The following is an 18,939-nucleotide window of genomic DNA, read 5'->3' as shown; positions in this document are numbered from 1 at the left end:
CTGTTCATCACACACAAAATGAATAATGCTCATTGTATGCTCTTAATCAATTCACTGAAATGAAATTATTATCACCTTCCACCACTTGATATTGTGACTGTCACTGCTGGTAACACACTAAATGAGTAATGCTTATTCCACTATCAAATATTGTATCTTTCACCCACAAAATCTGCTGAATGGATTAATGATATAATGCAAAATTATTCTAGTTGAAAGCGCAGCTTATATTATGCCATAAAATGTTTATTTAAACAATTCTCTGTAGAAAACCTGTGTACATAAGCAAAAGCAAAAAGGCAAAACAAAAAGCATGACTTCCAACCTGGTTCCTTTGGCTTTTTTGAGCGGTAACTACCACGGGCCCCACTGCCACGCCGACGAGTGTATGTTGACTGTCCTGTAATTTTCCCTGGCAAGTCGCTGGAAAGGGTGTTCGAGAATGCTGTTCCTTGTGTTTGCAGTTTGTTTGTGTACAAAGATGTCCTTCTGTTCACAACAGTGCCTGCTCCAGATGGAACACTGTTGACCTTCCCACCTCCACAGGTACGCTCCCGCTCGTCTCCCTGCTCTGCGTTTTCCGTTTTCCTCTTTTTGACCACCACCTTGACGTCAGGGGGCAGTTTCCTTTTGCACCCCTCGCACACCTCGAAGTTGCTGCTGCAGTAGCCACAGTACTTGCACACTGCATGCCCTTCTTCATCCTGAATAAGCAGACCATAGCACTGCAAATGAATTCTGAATGCAAACAAAAGGGATATAAAACTTTTTATCCATATTCAAGAGCTTGATCAGTTATACTAAACATATTCTAATCACCACTATTTTTTTTTTTTTTTTTTTTTTACATCTAAACTTCTTTTCTCTGTCCACTTTATGCAGTAAAGTTTGAAGGAAAGAAAGGAAAGAAAAAAAAGAAAAATGACAAGAATTCTTGCCTCTTAAAGTCACCCATTTATATACTTTGCCTACTTCAACTCTCCATCAGTCTGTTAGTCAGTCAGTGAGAGAGAGAGAGTGAATGGATGTGTGCACATATATGTGTATGTATATGTGTGTATATCCAAGTGTGCATATATTCAAAATTTTGTTCACTTGACATTACATACCAAACACAGAGTTTATGTGACAATATGAAGAGTCTGAATCAATAAGAATCAATCTTTAAAAATCATTGCCTAGTGTTCAAGAAAAACAAAGTAGAAACATAACATACCCCCCAAACCCTAAGGTACCAAATGTAGGAGATATGTGTGTGTGTGTGTGTGTGTGTGTGTGTGTGTGTGTGTGTGTAGATGGCAGGGGTTAAAGGAAGAGTTACCTCAGCCAGTTTGCGTTTGGGAGGAGGAGTGAGCTCTGGTTTCTGCTCGGGGGACTGGGCAACAACTGGCTTGGCTGGCTGAACCTGAGCAGGAGGGGAGACCACCTCTGGCATTGACACCACTGGTGCAGCAGGAGGCACTGCAACAGGACCAAAACCCCTTCAATATCTCCACCACATAGTGACACAACCTTCCCTCATGGCCTGCATCTTAATCGAACCATATCGTACACTCCAGATCCTCAACCAGTACTCTCTTTTGAAATTAACACAGTGCTCAACAAACATGATTTCAACATAGATAAATGAATAAAGAAATTCAACTGATCTGCTAACAACAGTCACATATTATCTGCCGTGTATGTGAGTCTGAACTCATTTTCAATTACAGTATATATAAAAAAAAAAAATCACCATGAGGGTTAACAAATTATACATTTTAAATCAGAAGTCTGATCAGAATAATAAAAAAGAAAATCAGCAATCATTAACAGTGTTCAGTTTAACAATCAGAATAGACTATACAATAAATTTTAAATGAGAAGTCCGATCAGAATAATATCTTACACAAACCAGCAAGATCAAAGTTGACTAAATATACAAATTCTCATGGTTGAGACATTAGACTCCAAGTTAAATCAACAAACAACTGCCCAAGTACATGAAACTCTGGGGGTGATCAGTCTGCTGCCCGACCGGACATTCTTCCAGTGGAATCAGTTACTGAGAGTTGCTAACTCCTCAGCCCATTTCCCCTTACCTTCTGTGATGCACAGCTTAAAAAAAACCAAAAAAACGCTAAAGGCAAAGACTAAAGAATATTCTCCATTTCTTATCTCATTAACACATAATCAAACTACTGTACCATGATGACTAGAAAGCCAGGAAAGACATTGAAAATATCAGATTCACACATATAACGACATGCCTAGAGAATCAGGGGACAAGGAGGAGACAAAACTACTCACCTGGAGGGGAAGGTTTAATATCTTCAAGGAAGGATGTTGGAGACAGAGCCGGGCAATCACTGGACTGCTGACTGCTGGATGACAAGGCCTCCACAACCAACTCCGGTGGAGAATCACACTGTTCTTGTTTGATACTGTAAGAACACATGTTAAAATTAGGAAAACATGAAAACAGAAAAGCAACAGTCATTCAAAACCTGGATATCCTTCATTCCTAACAGAATAAAAGTTATGCCTGTAAGAAAAGAACCAAACTTTGTGATGCAAAATTATGTGCATATCTTAAACTAAGAAAAGAAGTACCACAGTGACATGCAGTTTTTTCTGGCATGTCACCCGACATTAACACCAAATCTGGATGACAGGTACCTTGTTGATGTCAAGATACATGCCATAAAGTCCATAAACAATCGACACATTTATGAAGTGAAAACAAAAAAACATCATGACGGGCTTGATGTATGTTTGTAAATAACTGAAATATTTTCTCAAAGAATTCCTGCTTTCTGGAAACCCTTCTTACCCCGTAAGAAAGTGGGGAAGAAAATGGGTGGTGGCGTGTGCCTGTATGTCAATGAGAAGTGGTGTGACAGTGCGAATGTGTGTGTGAAGAAGCAACTGTGTACACAGGAACTTGAACTCATATCAGTGTCGCTGAGGCCTCGATACCTGCCACGTGAGTTCGGCCGTATTTTCTTGACTGTTGTGTACGCCCCAGTCTTTGACCAGGCATCTGCTGCACGTGCAGGAAGGACGATCACAGGTGTTGTTCGCGACCTTCAACTCATCTCTGCCGACGCCCCGTGTTTTATTGTTGGAGATTTTAATCATTGTGATTTAAAGAAAGCCTTACCTTCTTTTAAACAATATGTTACCTGCCGGACCAGACTGGACAAGACAATCGATCTGTGTTACGGGAACATTCCTAATGCCTACAAATCTGTTCCCCTTGCACCAGTGGGTGTATCTGATCATGATGTTGTTCATTTAATCCCAGCCTACAGACCAAAGATACAGACAGAGCCGATTGTGAAAAAGAGTGTGAAAGTTTGGACATCAGAGAGTGTGGATGAACTGAGAGGATGTTTTGATTGTACTGATTGGAGTGTGTTGACTGATCCATGTGAGAATGTTCATGAAGCAGCTGATGTTGTTACATCTTATATCAGTTTCTGTGAAGACATGATAATTCCGACAAAAATAATTAAACTTTTCCCCAACAACAAACCATGGATCTCAAAGTCTCTCAAAACAATTTTAAACGAGAAAAAGGTAGCGTTTCAGTCAGGGAACAAGAAGGATAGGAAATTGATACAAAAGAAGCTTAGAGGTGAATTACGAAGGGGACAGAGGGAATTCAAGTCAAAAGTAGAGCAACAGTTTCAGACGGGAAGAATGGCAGATGCATGGGATGGGTTAAAAATTATCACTGGAGAAACGAAAAGGAAAACAGTAGCTTGTAAAATGGAAAAGGATGAACAGATTGATTTTTCAAATAAACTGAATGATTTCTACTGTCGCTTTGAAAGGAATGATCTGGGAAGGGAACTGGATAGTGTTATCTCACAGTTGCAGGAAAAGATCAAAGATAGGAACACAGGTGAAGACTTTGAGATCGATGCAAAAGTTGTTGAATCTTTATTTTTAAAACTGAATGTCACGAAGGCAATTGGACCCGACAATATCTGCGGAAAATTACTGAAAACATGTGCTTCCCAGTTGTGTGACGTGTTCTGTAAAATTTTCAACTGGTCTCTGAAGGACTGCTCTGTCCCCAGCATCTGGAAAAAATCTACTATCTGTCCTATCCCCAAGAAAAAGAACCCAGCCGCACTAAATGATTACCGTCCTGTTGCCCTGACTTCAGTAGTGATGAAATGCTTTGAAAAAATTATTCTCCGACATCTTCTTTCTTTCACTGAACAGCAGCTTGACTCTCTTCAGTTTGCTTATAGAGCACACAGAAGTACTGATGATGCTATCCTAACTCTCCTTCATAATGCTTTCCTTCATTTGAATAACACGGGATCTTTCGTTCGTATCCTTTTTGTTGACTTCTCTTCTGCTTTTAACACAATACAACCTCATCTCCTTGCCCTCAAACTGCTAGGCATGGATGTTGATCCGAAGCTTACTCTTTGGATAATAAGTTTTCTTCTCAATAGAACTCAGTCCGTACGCTTTCATTCTGCCCACTCTTCTCTAAAATCTACTTCTACTGGTGCACCCCAAGGTACAGTGCTGTCCCCTGTTCTTTTTACACTGTACACAAATGACTGCAGAGGCACGGAGGAAACTCCTGTCATAAAATATTCTGATGATTCAGCAATTGAAGATCTGTCCAACTCTGATGCTATTTATTTCAGTGAAATTAAAAAGTTCTGTTCCTGGTGTGAGAAAAACTATCTGGATCTCAACGTATTGAAAACAAAAGAAATGTTAATAGATTTTCGGAAAGACCCCTTGCCTGTAGCTGACCTTGTTATTGATGGTCAAACAGTGGAGAGGGTCAATGAATATAGATATTTAGGGACCATCTTAGACAATAAGCTGACTTTTGACAGAAATGTTGATTCCATTCATAAGAAATGTCAATCTAGAATTTTTTGTTTACAGAAGCTTAGAAATGTTGGTATAAATTCAAATATTCTTCAAAGTTATTATCGATGTTGTATCGAGTCTGTGCTTACAGTTTCATTTATGTGCTGGTATGGAAGTTTGGGAGTGAGGAGTAAGCGTGTTTTGAACGATGTCATGAGTGTATGCAGTAAAATTGTGGGAGTGAAACAAGCTAGTATGCAAGAGCTGTATGAAAGTCGAGTGGTTAAAAAAAGCAGGCAGATAGCAACTGACGACACCCATATTTTAGCAAAGTATTATGAGCTATTGCCATCAGGACGACGCTACAGAACTTTTAAGTTGAAATCCAGAGCTCTGAAGACTTTTATTCCACGTTCAATCCACCTTTTAAATTCTTGAGAACTGTGTGTGTGTGTGTGTGCGCGCGCGCACTCTCGTGTGAGACGTGTGAAAGTCCGTGCATGATAGGCTGTACCTTGTTCTAGTTGTGGTGTATGTGTGTGTGTGTGTGTTTACTGAGCTTAAAACGTGACAATTGGTTATAATGAATGTGCAATATGTAGGAAGAATAATGTGCAATGTGCAGGATGAGTGTGCAATGAATATGTCTAATGCTAACGTCCATATTCTAAATATATCTCTGTTTAATAATTACGATGTAATAATTGATTGCAATGTTTTTAAGAGCGAATATGTGAAATGCTTTTATTTGAGAACATATGTTTATTACTCTTGTTTAATCAAGTTATCCGCGTGTGTGGGGTGGGGGGGCGGTGCGGGTGTGTGCTGATTATCTGGTTGTGGTTTTCTGCAATTCATCTTTATTCTTATCTTATCTGTCTATTATAATCAATGTGCAGTATAGTAGGCTGTTTATAATTATATTCAAATAATGTTTCTTAATTCTTTCTGTTTTTACATTAAGAATACTAGTTATTACCTGCAGTGTGTGGATGTATGTATGAAATGATGTATGTGATATTTTTTACATTTGTATCTTCGTAATATTTGTTGGGGCTGTTGTTGGCTTTTACAGTTATGGTCCCCATGTTGTTTACTTGTCTATGTTGTGATAATGCACCTGACCAAATTTCTCCAGTTGGAGATAATAAAGTTATTCTTATCTTATCTTAATTCCCCCTCACATACTGATCCATCCCTTGTCAAACAGTGGCATGCTTTTTCTCTCTCAGCCCAACCCAAGCATGCACAGCCCCCTCCAGATGAAGTCTCACCATGGCATGGGTGTAGGCCACACCTCATTGGTGGCAGACAGGCGGGGAACAGACGCAGAGGAAATGCTGGGAGGTGAGTAACTGTTGAGGCAAGGCATGTGGGTTCCCTGCAGAGGGGAGCTGTTACTGTGTTCCGACTGAGGGGTTGGCATGGACAACTCCTGAGTGCCCTGGTCCTGGCTGAGCATGGCATTGTCCGCATGGCTCACAGCTTGCTCCACACCTGACGACTCCATCCCTGAAGGGTACGTCGCCTCTGGCCTGCAAGCATCACCAGTGAAAATTCAGTGCTGCCAAACCACTTCAGTCAGATGTCCTTGGGAAAAGGCAAAGTAAGGCAGAAGGGATAGTCATAATCATAAGAAGACATGTTCATTTTTAATACTTAATAGTGATGCGCAAAAATTCAGATCCATTCATTAAGGATGTACAGTTTCAGGTGCATTGGTTTTCTATTTGAAATCACTGCAATTTACCTGAAATGATCTGGGGCCATGTGCAAACCAGTTGCAGAGTTAGCATTCCCTCTCCCACGTCCGCGCCCTCCTCGCCCTCCACGGCTTCCTTTGCCTCTGGACTGTCCCCTGCCCTTCACTGAGCTTGTCACAGTTGGATCTGAAAAATGATGTCACAGAGGCTCTGGAAATTAGGCAAAAAAAGCCCCACCCTGAAAAGTGATGTCAGATGACAATTCATTACTCAGAAATCACATGAAACTACTCCTGAGTGGGGTATGATCATTCCAAAACTTAAGAGATGCTGCATTAAGACGAAAGCTTGTTTCACATAATTTGTATCACACAAGAAACTAAAAGTGACAATTACAAAGAACTTGAAAAGCTCTTCCCCTTTTTTTTGGAATATTCATGTTCACTTACCTTCCCACTACCTCCTCGTTATCTCTCCTTATAGTTGTACTATTTCTTTTCTATAAATATCGTCTGTCATTATTAAATGATGAATAACATCAAGCTTTCTCAGATCCTGAATTATATTAAACATGATGACAATTCTATAATACAGTGTATCTCAAAGAGTGGATGAACACTGCATATCATGATCATAATGTAAGTACTGTTCCATGTTTGCAATATGAAAAATTTACGATTTTAACTTTTATTGTGTTTTAATGTTTTATCAAGAACAAATGTATACTTACTAAGCGCATTGTGTTAAGCTGCTGGTCAGGCATCTGCTTGGCAGAAGTAGTGTAGCGTATATGGATTTGACCGAACGCAGTGACGCCTCCTTGAGCTACTGATAGTACTGATACTTACTTGTAAAATATAAGTTGTATGTCATGTTTGAAGGCTGAACTAGAATAGTACTAGAAATCATTAAATTTATCAACAGGATCATTAATGAAATTGATCAGTAAACAGAATCAAATCAGAATCAAAATGAAATATCTTTCACAGACTTAGTCTTAGTAACTTACTATAAAAATAAGAAGTTTAACTGTTTAGGTGGGGGGAAAAATATAGTTATAATACAATAATACATCTTTATTCATCCATTTGGAAATTCAATAATAAGTTTTTCTGCTCACAACAAACTCATTCTTTTATAAAATCTATGCTGCTGATAATAAAAAGTGCACATTTACTAAAAACTGAAACTTAAGCGAAACTGTCTAGTATAACCATTCATTCTTTTCTTCTGACACAGCAATGAGATTTTGGAATGAAATACAAAACTTGATAAACTGTCAAAAGAAATTCTAATCATACAATTGGCACTGACTAAATCAAAGAAAGATTGTGTATCTGATTATGTAAATCGTAACTCTCTGAGCTACATAAAATTCAAAGCCTGAAAAAAATCCTTTGTTTCTAAGAAGCATTTAAAAATAAATCAAAAACATAATACAAACTGTTAAGTGTATAAACTGTAGAAACAAACAGAAACTACACTGATTTTCTATCAAAATCACATAATCAAAAGATGAACAAATCACTTAACTTTAACACAAAACAGTATATAATTATAACCAATACCTATCCTCTCTCAGATCAGCAAATTAAGTCCCCAGCTTTAATTACAGAGTAATTTCCCTTTTTTACTATCTGCACCAAAACGTTTGCAAAATAATTAAAACTTCCATGCTTAGCAAAAGAAGTTCCTGTTTGAACAAAAAATGATAATAATGACTGCTCTTGTTGTTGGGTCAGAATATCAGATCAAAGTGCCAAGTTTAGAGAATACAAAAAATATAAATTTAACAGTAAATGCAGTTTGCATATAATTAGGCTTCATATTTGATTTTTTTTTTTTTTTACCCATCCCAGAGGTGCAATATTGTTTTAAACAAGATGACTGGAAAGAACTGAATTTTTCCTATTTTTATGCCTAATTTGGTGTCAACTGACAAAGTGTTTGCAGAGAAAATGGCAATGTTAAAGTTTACCACAGACACAGACACACACACACAGACAACCGAACACCGGGTTAAAACATAGACTCACTTTGTTTACACAAGTGAGTCAAAAATGATAATATATGCTACAAATTTGCATATTTCAAAGGAGTATAATTCACTTCAACTGATAAATGTGGTTTTAGCACACATTCTTGCTCATCTGTTAATACTGAATAAGATACAACCTGGTACACGAAAAAAAAAAAAAAAATCAAACAAATAATTTTAACTAATCAATAATTTTGCAGAACAATTCTGCTGGCTACAAGCTTTCATTCAAATTATTGTTGGTAATGGTTTATCAAAGGCAATACTATTACTAATAAGACCTGAAACCACACAAAATTCAAAATGTTACACTGACACCAACATACTGGTCAACTTCAGCCTTCAACCAAAACCTGTAGAAAAACAATATGAAAATTTTTTTTTATCATCTTACAGTTCTAGAAACTCAATATTACAATATTTTCTTAGTTTGTCTTACTGAAGTTACTCTTGGCAGTCTTGGCACTCTCAATTAAAATTTTTAAATAGCTATAAAAAAACACACAAAAAAACCAAAAAAACCAACAACAACAAAACAGGACCTACTGGAGATGTCCATACGTTCCAGCACCATACTATTCCATACAATTTTTCAACAGGGATTTTTAAAATTCCAAACTGTTTCTATCTAATTATTTTTATCATATGATTTCCATACTCCCAGTTCTTAAAAAAGTGTGCAAAACTGCTTTAAGATATAAATGACACAAAAGTCTAACTAGTATGCTGTTATCCTCTGGATGCTGATAAAGTCAAAGCAGGAAAGACTGAAAATTAACCCATGGCACCATAGCAAAGTAAAATACTCAAATATTATATCATCACATTCATAGATAAGAAACAAGCTCTAAGCTTACCTGCAGTTTGTCCTGCCAGCTGGCCGCCACCTGTCATATTCCCCTCCACTGATTGAGACACTTGGAATGGTCGCTGAGACAGGCCATGCAACACCTGGCTGGCATTCTGAAGCTGAAGTGCCTGACCATGTGAATTTTGTCCATGGGGTGTGCCAGTCAACTGTGACAAGTGCCCAACCTGACTGATATTCTGATGAGTCATTTGCGACTGGCTCTGAGGAAGCTGGGGAGTTTGGAGCATCATGATATGGGCAGAGCTCTGAAGTGGGTTTGGAGAACCTTGCAAGGAATACTGCTGAGGGGAGCTTTGCAAAGACATCTGTGGGGAACTCTGTAATGACACCTGAGGGGACTGTTGAATGTTTAACTGAGGGGAGCTGTTCAAAGCAACCTGTGAAGGTGCCTGCTGAGTTACTTGAGGGGAGTTTGGCAAATTATGTGTTAGCGGTGACCCCATGGACACCTTGACTGCGTTCTGTGGTGACTGCTGAAGAGGTATTTGCTGGGTGTTGTGGTGTGAAGAGACAAAATGGGCCCCTGACAATGCAGAATTGGGATGAACCACAAGCAGCAGTCCCTGTTGCTTTGCACTTTCCTGCTGTTCCTGATTAACACAGTTCTGTGACTGCTGGGAACAACCCTGTTGCTGCACACAGGCCTGTTGCTGCTGTTGGTCCATGCCTATTCTCTGTCCATGCAGCTGACCTGTGAATCCTGCATTTGGGTCAATTGATTGCTGGTTTGTAACTTCAATGTGACTGGGTGCATTGTTCTGCATAGGATGATGGTTCTGCATGTTTGCTTGATGCTGCAATGTCTGCTGTGTCTGTAAAGACTGGTGATTCGGTAATAGCTGATGATTTTGAAATGACAATTGATCATTATGTGTTAGTCTTGACACAGACTGCTGATTGTGAAAACTCTGACCAGGAAATGTCTGTTGATTCGACATTGCCATCTGATTTAGGTACTGGTGATTTTGCAGTGGCTGTTGAGTCTGTTGGGGAATCACATTTTGTGGAAAACAGTGAATCAGCACTGTATGCCGATTCTGTTGGGCTTGTTGATTTGGTAACACCACTGCTTTATTTCCATTAGCAAACTGTACATTATGTCCTGTCAAAGGTGAGCTGTGGGAGGATGCAGGGGCATCACCGAGCATGTTCACCGGTCTCAGTGGTCTCTGCGGTGTGTTCTGATTGAGATGGTTAACTTGAATAGTTGATAGCTGACCAACTAGAGGCTGATGACTAGCCACCTGCTGCTGGCCAAGAGGATGCTGACCAACCCCATGCTGTTGGCCCAGACTCTGGTTCAGTTGGAGATGATTCATTTCAACCTGCTGGCCATGTTGTCCCAGGGACTGCTGGCCAACATTCATCTGCTGGCCATGGGTGGCATTCATCTGGCTGCCCAGATAGTGCTGATGAGGGGCCATCTGTTGATGAAGTTGTGGCTGACCAAGTGAATGTCTTGAGGTCTGCTGCTGTCCTGGCTGACTGTGCTGAGCCATTGGCTGCTGACCAACAGCCTGTAACTGTCCATGAGACGGCGGCTGCCCTTGAAGGTGCCGACTGAGGGATTGCTGACCCACCCCTCCTTGCTGCTGCCCATGGTTTTGCTGCAGTTGACTGTGAGGCTGCTGGCCCAGACCCTGCTGCTGCATGTACCCTGGCTGAAGTCTCTGTAGCTGGGGGTTACAGGCAGAATTGTAGCTGTCCTGTCCATACGACACAACCGACTGAGGTGGGTTGACAAGATCTCGCTGAGCAGCAAAATCCTGTGGCGCTGACATGTGAAATTGGGCATGGCCTGCCTTGTGAATATATGCTGAATGCATATCTGATGACAGATGCTGCTGATTTTGGGCGGCAGATGCGAGGTATCCAGTGGCTGCCACAGGACTATTATCTGTCAGAATCACTTCTTCTCTGCCAATCACGATTCCATTTTCATCCAAGTGCAAGGTATCTCTGAAACATGAACAAACACACACACTCACTATGCATGATGAAGAAGTGGTTAAGCCCTGCAGACCAACAACTTGGAAAACACACGTTCGAACCCCAGTGTCTTATCACTGTGGGACTTTTTAGTCCATGGCCAGTTCCTACCTAGAGTTGAGTATGCAATGAGCTCAAATGGGAAAACTAAATTTGTTTATGACTGATATGCGTCTCTGAAAGTCTCCCTAAAATTTCATGAACAATACAGCAGAGGTTTGTATCTGCTGGGGAAAGCAGCATAATTGACTCATGCAGAATTTGATTAATCTCAAGCAAAATATTAGTTAAACAATGACTAATTATTTACATTAGGTGTGTAACAACGTATCTTCAACTTAATATGGATTTAAAATTAATAAACATCAAAACATCTCTAACAATTACCACCTTAAAGCTTGTCTATTCTGAAGCAAATGGTACAAGGCAATACAACAAATATGGTTAACACTGGCACAGACTGCTCTCCACAGACTGCTCTTCAAATTATGAATACAGGTAACTCTTCTCACATTCAATGACCTAAATGAAATCGCTACACAGCATCAAGACTCAGTGTTCAAACCTTGTAATTTATGTACCATATTTCTTGGACCATAATAATTTTTCGTTGAACTTGATATCAGTGCCTCATAGTACATGAGTACACGTTATTGATGGATACAATTTGTAAAGGAACAAGATGGCATTTCTGAACACAGATCATATAAAAAGAAAACTAAATTGATGAAGAAAAATGGGTTAAACTGGTGTTGTTAGGAAATAAGTTGAAAAGCGATCATATGTTGCCACATGGAAGTCAAGAAAAAATGTCAACACCCTTTCTCAGTCCATCAATCACAAAGCATCTTATAAACAGTCCATCAGTAGACAGCTGAGATACTTGTATTGTAAACAATGAGATTTATGCTGAAAAAAAATGTATGCACTCTGTGATTGTGTTTAAGATGGAGGCAGATCTTGCAGTACAGTTAAACATAGTTGCTGACAGTTTCAAAATTGTAGGCATCATTGAGACAGATGCAAAATGTCAAAGCAGATAACAAATCTTGGCCATTAGCAGAATCAGAAAATAGTGCCACAGCTTTAACCATGAATGTCAACATGTCAGAAGAGGCAAGTGAACTTTTCTTGTCTAGCTCTGCGAGTTCAGATTTCTTGGGCTTCTCACTGGATTGTTCAATCATGAATCCAATACGTGAGAAAGTCTATTTTCCATTTATTTTCTTCACTGTATATATTTACAAAAGTTATCAAGTTGAAAATTTACTTGCCAGTTCCAAACTAACATTCCAGTTTCGTCAAGTCAAACATAATCTGACTGCACCGAATAATACACATGTGCGCCTAACTCTCAGATTTATCATGAAATTTTTAAAAATTCAGAGAAAGCGCCTCAGTCACAGGAATGCCTTATGAACTGAAACATCACGTCAGTCTGGTATATCAAGTCAGATTATCTGAAAAATCAATATCCTCATCAATAGCTGAAAATTACCCCTGCAAAGACTTTGACATTTACATCATGTCATCAGTGTGGCCACTAAGACAGCTCTCAGATCTGAAGATCTCTAAAGATCAATATATAACACTGCATCCATTTCTTCAATCTAATTAAATTTAAGCATGACACACACATGATGCTGTGTAGGTGCCATATATTTTTGACACAAGTTTGATTCCTATGTAAAATCATGAATAAGAGAAACAAAGCATCAAATATATATTATAGCAAGTGATAAAAATATTTAATTAACCACGTTCTGATCAGTTATAAGACAGGAAATTGCTATGGCTGGCAACAACACAGACATGGAGGCAACTTCCTTGGTATCTAAGGTTACACTGTTTCCAATTCCAACTCTTTGTTCATTATCAACTTAATCTCTGCAAATAGTACAATACCTTTAAACTAATTAAAGACAAGCAAAGTAGACCCAGGTGTTCAATTTCTTTAAATAAGCATGTACATGGTAATGCAGCCTCTACTGTCAAGCCTTGTCCTTGATTATATCTGTGTGAGCTGCTATCTCTTCTTACACCAAGGACTCTTACATTTATTTGCTCATTTGTTTGTTTATTATCATTATTGTCTTTTTATTTTATTTTTTTATTTATTATCATTATATTATTATCATTATTATTATATTTTCTTTTTCTCTTTTTCAAATTTAGATAGAATTCATTCTCAAGGCCTAAGCGCACTGGGTTACGCTGCTGGTCAGGCATCTGCTTGGCAGATGTGGTGTAGCGTATATGGATTTGTCTGAACACAGTGACGCCTCCTTGAGCTACCGATACTGATACACCAAAGAAAGTAACATGTTTGATAATATTAAACACAGATATAAATTAATGACTCACCCTTCCTTTTGGGAGGCTTGCGTTTCTTGTAATTGTATCTGAACATATCTGTTACTTGAAGGTGGACTGCTGAGCAATGATGACAATATCTCACTTTGGGGCTGTACTGCTGAGCCTGAAGGCTGACCTCTGACAGATGTGGAGCTGGTGAAAGCACCACTGGTCTGATTGCAGCTACTGGAGTAGCTCCACCCTTGGTTTCCTTGATGTAGATCACCTAATTCTGGATGCAGGTAGCATATGTCATAAGACCAGGTCATTGTGATTCATGCATCAAAATCTGACATCAAGCAACAGACATAAACAATCCATCTTATTGGAATGACTGAAAGCTTCTTGATCAATACATTTTCTGGCTTTCTTTAAAGAACTATATATATATATATATATATATATATATATATAAAAAGAAGAAAAAAGTTAAAACCTTTTTAAAGAAGAGTGCTATTAGTATTACTTTGGTGACTTACCGTCATCACAAAATTGACAGCACACTGACTTATGATTGTTGGCTGCGAGCTGGGCTACAATATATCAAATCATCGATCATGTCAGAAACTGATTTTACAGGCTCTCTGAAAGGCTCTTACTGTGATTATTACTGGTGTACTATGGCAAAAGGAAAAAAACAGGACCAAATAACTTTCATCCATTTCATCAATAAAATGTCACTGAAAATGTTGCTTCCAAATCTATTTTATACTAACAACATAACCAAAGATGTCTACAGACTGAACTTCTATGAAACGCAATAAACATATTTCTGTCATGCTGAATTTAAACTGAATATCAAAGAACATCTATTCTACATGTAGATAATTATCACACAACTGTGTGATAAAAACAAAAAAATAAACAAACAGAAAATGTGTCTTGAACTGATGCTCATCTACAGGGTGGCTTTGACTTCCATGCCTCCTCCATTACCTTTACAATGCTGTCCTCCTCCATTGCCTTTACAGTGTTGTATCCATCCTAAAGTTTGTCTGAATTTGTGTGTGTGTGTGTGTGTGTGTGTGTGTGTGTGTTTCTTTCTGTGTGTGTGTGTGTGTGTGTGTGTGTGTGTGTGTGTGTGTGTGTATTTCTTTCTTTCTTTCTTTCCTTCTTTCTTTAGTTTAACATCTTTTCACTGTTAAGTGATATTAGACGGTGTGTGTGTGTGTGTGTGTGTGTGTGTGTGTGTGTGTGTGTGTGTGTGTATGTTCACTTTTTTTTTTACACTGAAGACTAATTACAGTGTCAAAACTAGATTTTCAAAATATTTCAATGCACCTGGAATGTGTCACACAGCTAACATGGACTTAGAACTGCCCATAATAATAGTAAACACTTAAAATACAAAAGTTATTCCTACCACCATAATGCATCATGGGCTAGCAATTGGCAAACTTATGCATTATGGTTATCACCACATTAAATACTACTTAATGCACTCTCATATCTCTGTGTAAAGTACAATCTATAGTATACAGAGAAATAATCAGATTGACATGAAATAATAAACACAAATGTTGAACAATAGTATAGTATCTTTTTACTGTAGAATTCGATTATACAAACTAAGAGCAAAACAGGAAAACATCTTTATTTGCTTAAAAACAAAAAGGTATGGGAGATGGAACACCATTTTAAAGAAAAGGCCTTCATTGGTGAAACAATGCATGAATCCCACGAGCTGATGACCTCAAAGAGCAAGACAAAAATATCCAAAAGAGTTTTTTTTCAGCAGAACAGATCTATGAACCTTTGCTAAATATATACAATTTACTACAAAGCATACTTTTTATTAATTCCATTTGTCCCACTGACAGTGATACATTGTCTCAGAGCATCTCTTAGTATAAGATGTAAGCAGTATCTATGGATCTTTGAAAAAAAAATTCTGCTGAACAGTACAGTAATGAGTAATACACTGATAGTGAATATAATAAGTGATACATTGTCTCACAGCTTATACACTTTAATTTGTACTATCATTGTTTCATGCAGGTTCAACTCTTATGGTGTATATCACAATCAGGTGTGCCAAAATCAAAAGAAAAATTATCTGCTAATTTCGAGTTCTAAAGAAAATCATAATGGAGCTCAGTTTTTGTTACTTGTTAGATACTGTTGCTGTTTGATGTTTGCACTGAACTTTGCACTTTCCAATATGCATTATTCAAAAATACGTACAACCTAGAAATAAGTTAACACTTAGCACAAGAAAACATATGTCTGGTGAAATTTTGTGGTGGATTTGGTCTCTGGTGCTTACATTTTTTTTCCAACCACTAGATTTCAGGAAGGGCTCCATGACTGAAGACCCACCTGAATCGTTATTTCTTATCAATTAATTTCCATTTTTGCATTCCTCATGCAACAGACAATACACACAAAACTGTGCGCTAAAATAATTTAACAATTCGAATTTAAAAAAGCGTCTGACACAGACAAAAATATCATAAAATATCCACCTGCACGTTACGTTATGTACGACGATTTTTTCTCTTATTTTTTGTGCCAAAGAAGTAGCCGTCGAAGATACCATTAAATGAGGAAAGAAATACCTTTACATATAAACTTACCATTGTATAACGACATTATCACCCTAACCAATCATCTTCGATCAGACAATGCCAAAATTCTACCCTAACAATTGGTAAAACGACAAAATACACGCACAAAAATATGTCGATTTCCTTCGCCGTTGAACCAGGGCAAATTGGCCGTAAAGTGGTTTGTAGTCGTTAATATTCAGAAACACAGTCATTACGTGATAAACCTAATAAATTCTATGATCGAATGTCATGTGCATTGTCAATTTTAAAACTGAAAAAGTAAAATATTTTATATTGATAAAAAATACATTGTTTACGACAACAGATTGACCGCCTGCTCCGAGGTCAATCGCAGTGCACAGACAACCCACATGAATGGGGGCTTTGTTCATTACGCGATGTAACAAAGTAACAAGAGATAAATAGTCCATTTGGCTTTATTTGTTCTTATACTTGCTACGAATGACTTTGGAACCCTAAACCCAATATGCTTGGTCAAAATAACAACTACTCGAAAAAGCCATGCTGATCAAAATGATCAGTTGTTTTGGTGTGTGTGTGTGTGTGTGTGTGTGAGTGTTTTCCATGCACCTTTCACCACCCCCACCACCACCACCCTTTCTCTCTCTCTCTCTCTCTCTCTCTCTCTCTCTCTCTCTCTACCATTCATGTATCCATGATTATAATATGCATGATGTACTGATATAATGATTCCCCCTTTGCCACGGTTTATGTTATCGTTTCCCTTTCGAGGGCTGCATGAAAAAAAGCATTATTTTGCTTATGTATTACCCTCAGAAAATAAAATTTATTCAATTTATTTATTCAGTTCCCCCCCCCCCTCTCTCTCTCTCTCTCCACGCGCGCGCGCGCGCGCGCGCACGCACACACACACACACACACACACACACACACACACACACGTGTGTGTGTGTGTGTGTGTGTGTGTGTGTGTGTGCCCGGGCTCGTGTACGCCTATGTGTATTTGTATGTGCTTTCCGATGATATTTGTGAAACTGCATGTTGCCATATCTGTTATGCATGTGTGTTTGTATGTGTATGTGTGTGTATGTGTGAATGTGTGTCTGTATGTTTTACATTTATTTGCGTATTTGCTTATTCATCACCATTATTGCCTTTTTATTTTTATTTTTTTATTATTATTATCTTTATCTCTTTTTTTTTCTTTTTCTCACTCGGTAATGCCTGACTGCTGTAAGCGCGTTGGGTTACGCTGCTGGTCAGATGTGGTGTAGTATATATGGATTTGTCCGACCGCAGTGGCGCCTCCTTGAGCTACTGAAACTGATCCTGATTCTGATACTGATACTGATGCTGATACTGCCGGGGGTTCTTTTCCAGTTCGGCGCCAAATGCGTGCCGCCGGCTGCACACTGGGCGTCGGTTTTCGTCCCATCCGAGTCCGAATGACGGGACGCACAGTTCAATTTTCCAGTCAGTCATACTGGGAGAAAGAGCCGGCCGGGCGAGAGCAGGATTTATTCCAGATCCGAACGCAGACCCTCACGGACTCGGTATTGGCAGATGAGCGTCTTAACCATTCTGCCACCTTCCTCCTAGGAAATCAAGATGTCGTCTGAGTGGGCCGCCCCGGGGCCACCGCGGGATTTATTTCGGCATTAATTTTCTTGTCATCTTTTTCCTCGTCTGACTGCCTCAAGTTCTTCAGTGTCTGTTAGTGAAAAACCGATGTATACATCTTTATCTCGCTCAGTTGCTGACAGTGTTTACTCTGTAGCTGAAATCAGTGTTGAAGGAATGCCAGAATATGACACTATATGGGGAAAGACTTCATAGTATTTAAATTTGCACTCTCTAAAGGGACGAAGGATTAGGGGAGATTTGATACAGACATACAAAATTAATAACAACATTGAGGACATTGATACTAACATTTTATTTATTATTTTATTTTATTTTATTTTTTTACTCTTCGCCAGTCAAGCATAACAAGAAATTCCGAAGGAAAACTATATTTATTCAATCATTTTTCAGTTGCACTAACAACAGAAAATATAACTTTTCTATTCGTGTTGTTAATATGTGGAACTCACTGCCGCTTTAAGTGAAAGTTTACGAAAGATATTAACAGTTTTAAGAACTTCGAGTTCTGGACTGCCGCGATCCAAAATGTGGTAACATGTTTTATGAATTTGACGATTAATTGCTTTGATAATTCTTAAATGAAGCATGCAATGCACTGAGACCAAAAAGATATCACAAAGAGGGGACGTTTATAGGCCGGCGCGTGGCCTAAAGGTAAAAAATGCCTGTCTCCTCTACTACTACTACTACTACTACTACAACTAGCTCAGTGACAGTTCACTGTGGCAATACACATCCGGTCGGTTTTACGCAAGTGTTTCCTCATAAGGTCCAGTGTAAGGGTCTGATTCGATAAGACCACAGCCACGAACAACTTGACCTTAAGGGCGTCACGCCGGCCGATATGTCGTAAACTCAACTCTACCAGGGTCTGATTCTGTTTCGTAATCAGTCCCTTCGTACCGCCGGCGGTCACGGTCGACTAGCTGCCTGTCACAGTTGTCAGTCTTATTCAACACAACGTCTCTCTCCCTCAGC

The 18,939-nt window shown here is 38.8% G+C and overlaps 1 protein-coding gene across 2 annotated transcripts in view; it reads right to left on the bottom strand.

Annotated features, from left to right (window-relative positions):
• LOC143282710 (uncharacterized) overlaps positions 1-16,494 on the bottom strand; it is a 33,500-nt gene extending 17,006 nt beyond the window's left edge. For both annotated transcript variants that reach the window (XM_076588420.1, XM_076588419.1), the window contains exons 1-8: positions 16,363-16,494; positions 13,796-14,018; positions 9,429-11,401; positions 6,581-6,719; positions 6,105-6,365; positions 2,290-2,423; positions 1,322-1,461; positions 326-704 (exon numbers count right to left, since the gene is read on the bottom strand). In XM_076588420.1, the coding sequence (XP_076444535.1) occupies positions 326-704; positions 1,322-1,461; positions 2,290-2,423; positions 6,105-6,365; positions 6,581-6,719; positions 9,429-11,401; positions 13,796-14,018; positions 16,363-16,378 (3,265 nt within the window). In that variant the 5' untranslated portion in view covers positions 16,379-16,494. The remainder of the gene's footprint in view (positions 1-325; positions 705-1,321; positions 1,462-2,289; positions 2,424-6,104; positions 6,366-6,580; positions 6,720-9,428; positions 11,402-13,795; positions 14,019-16,362) is intronic.
• Between the last annotated feature and the right edge of the window lie 2,445 nt (positions 16,495-18,939).

This window comes from Babylonia areolata, chromosome 6 (genome assembly GCF_041734735.1).
Source record: "Babylonia areolata isolate BAREFJ2019XMU chromosome 6, ASM4173473v1, whole genome shotgun sequence".
NCBI classification, from domain to species: domain Eukaryota; kingdom Metazoa; phylum Mollusca; class Gastropoda; order Neogastropoda; family Buccinidae; genus Babylonia; species Babylonia areolata.
The sequence above is the reverse complement of the archived record's forward strand: the minus strand, read 5'-3'. Positions and strand labels throughout refer to the sequence as shown.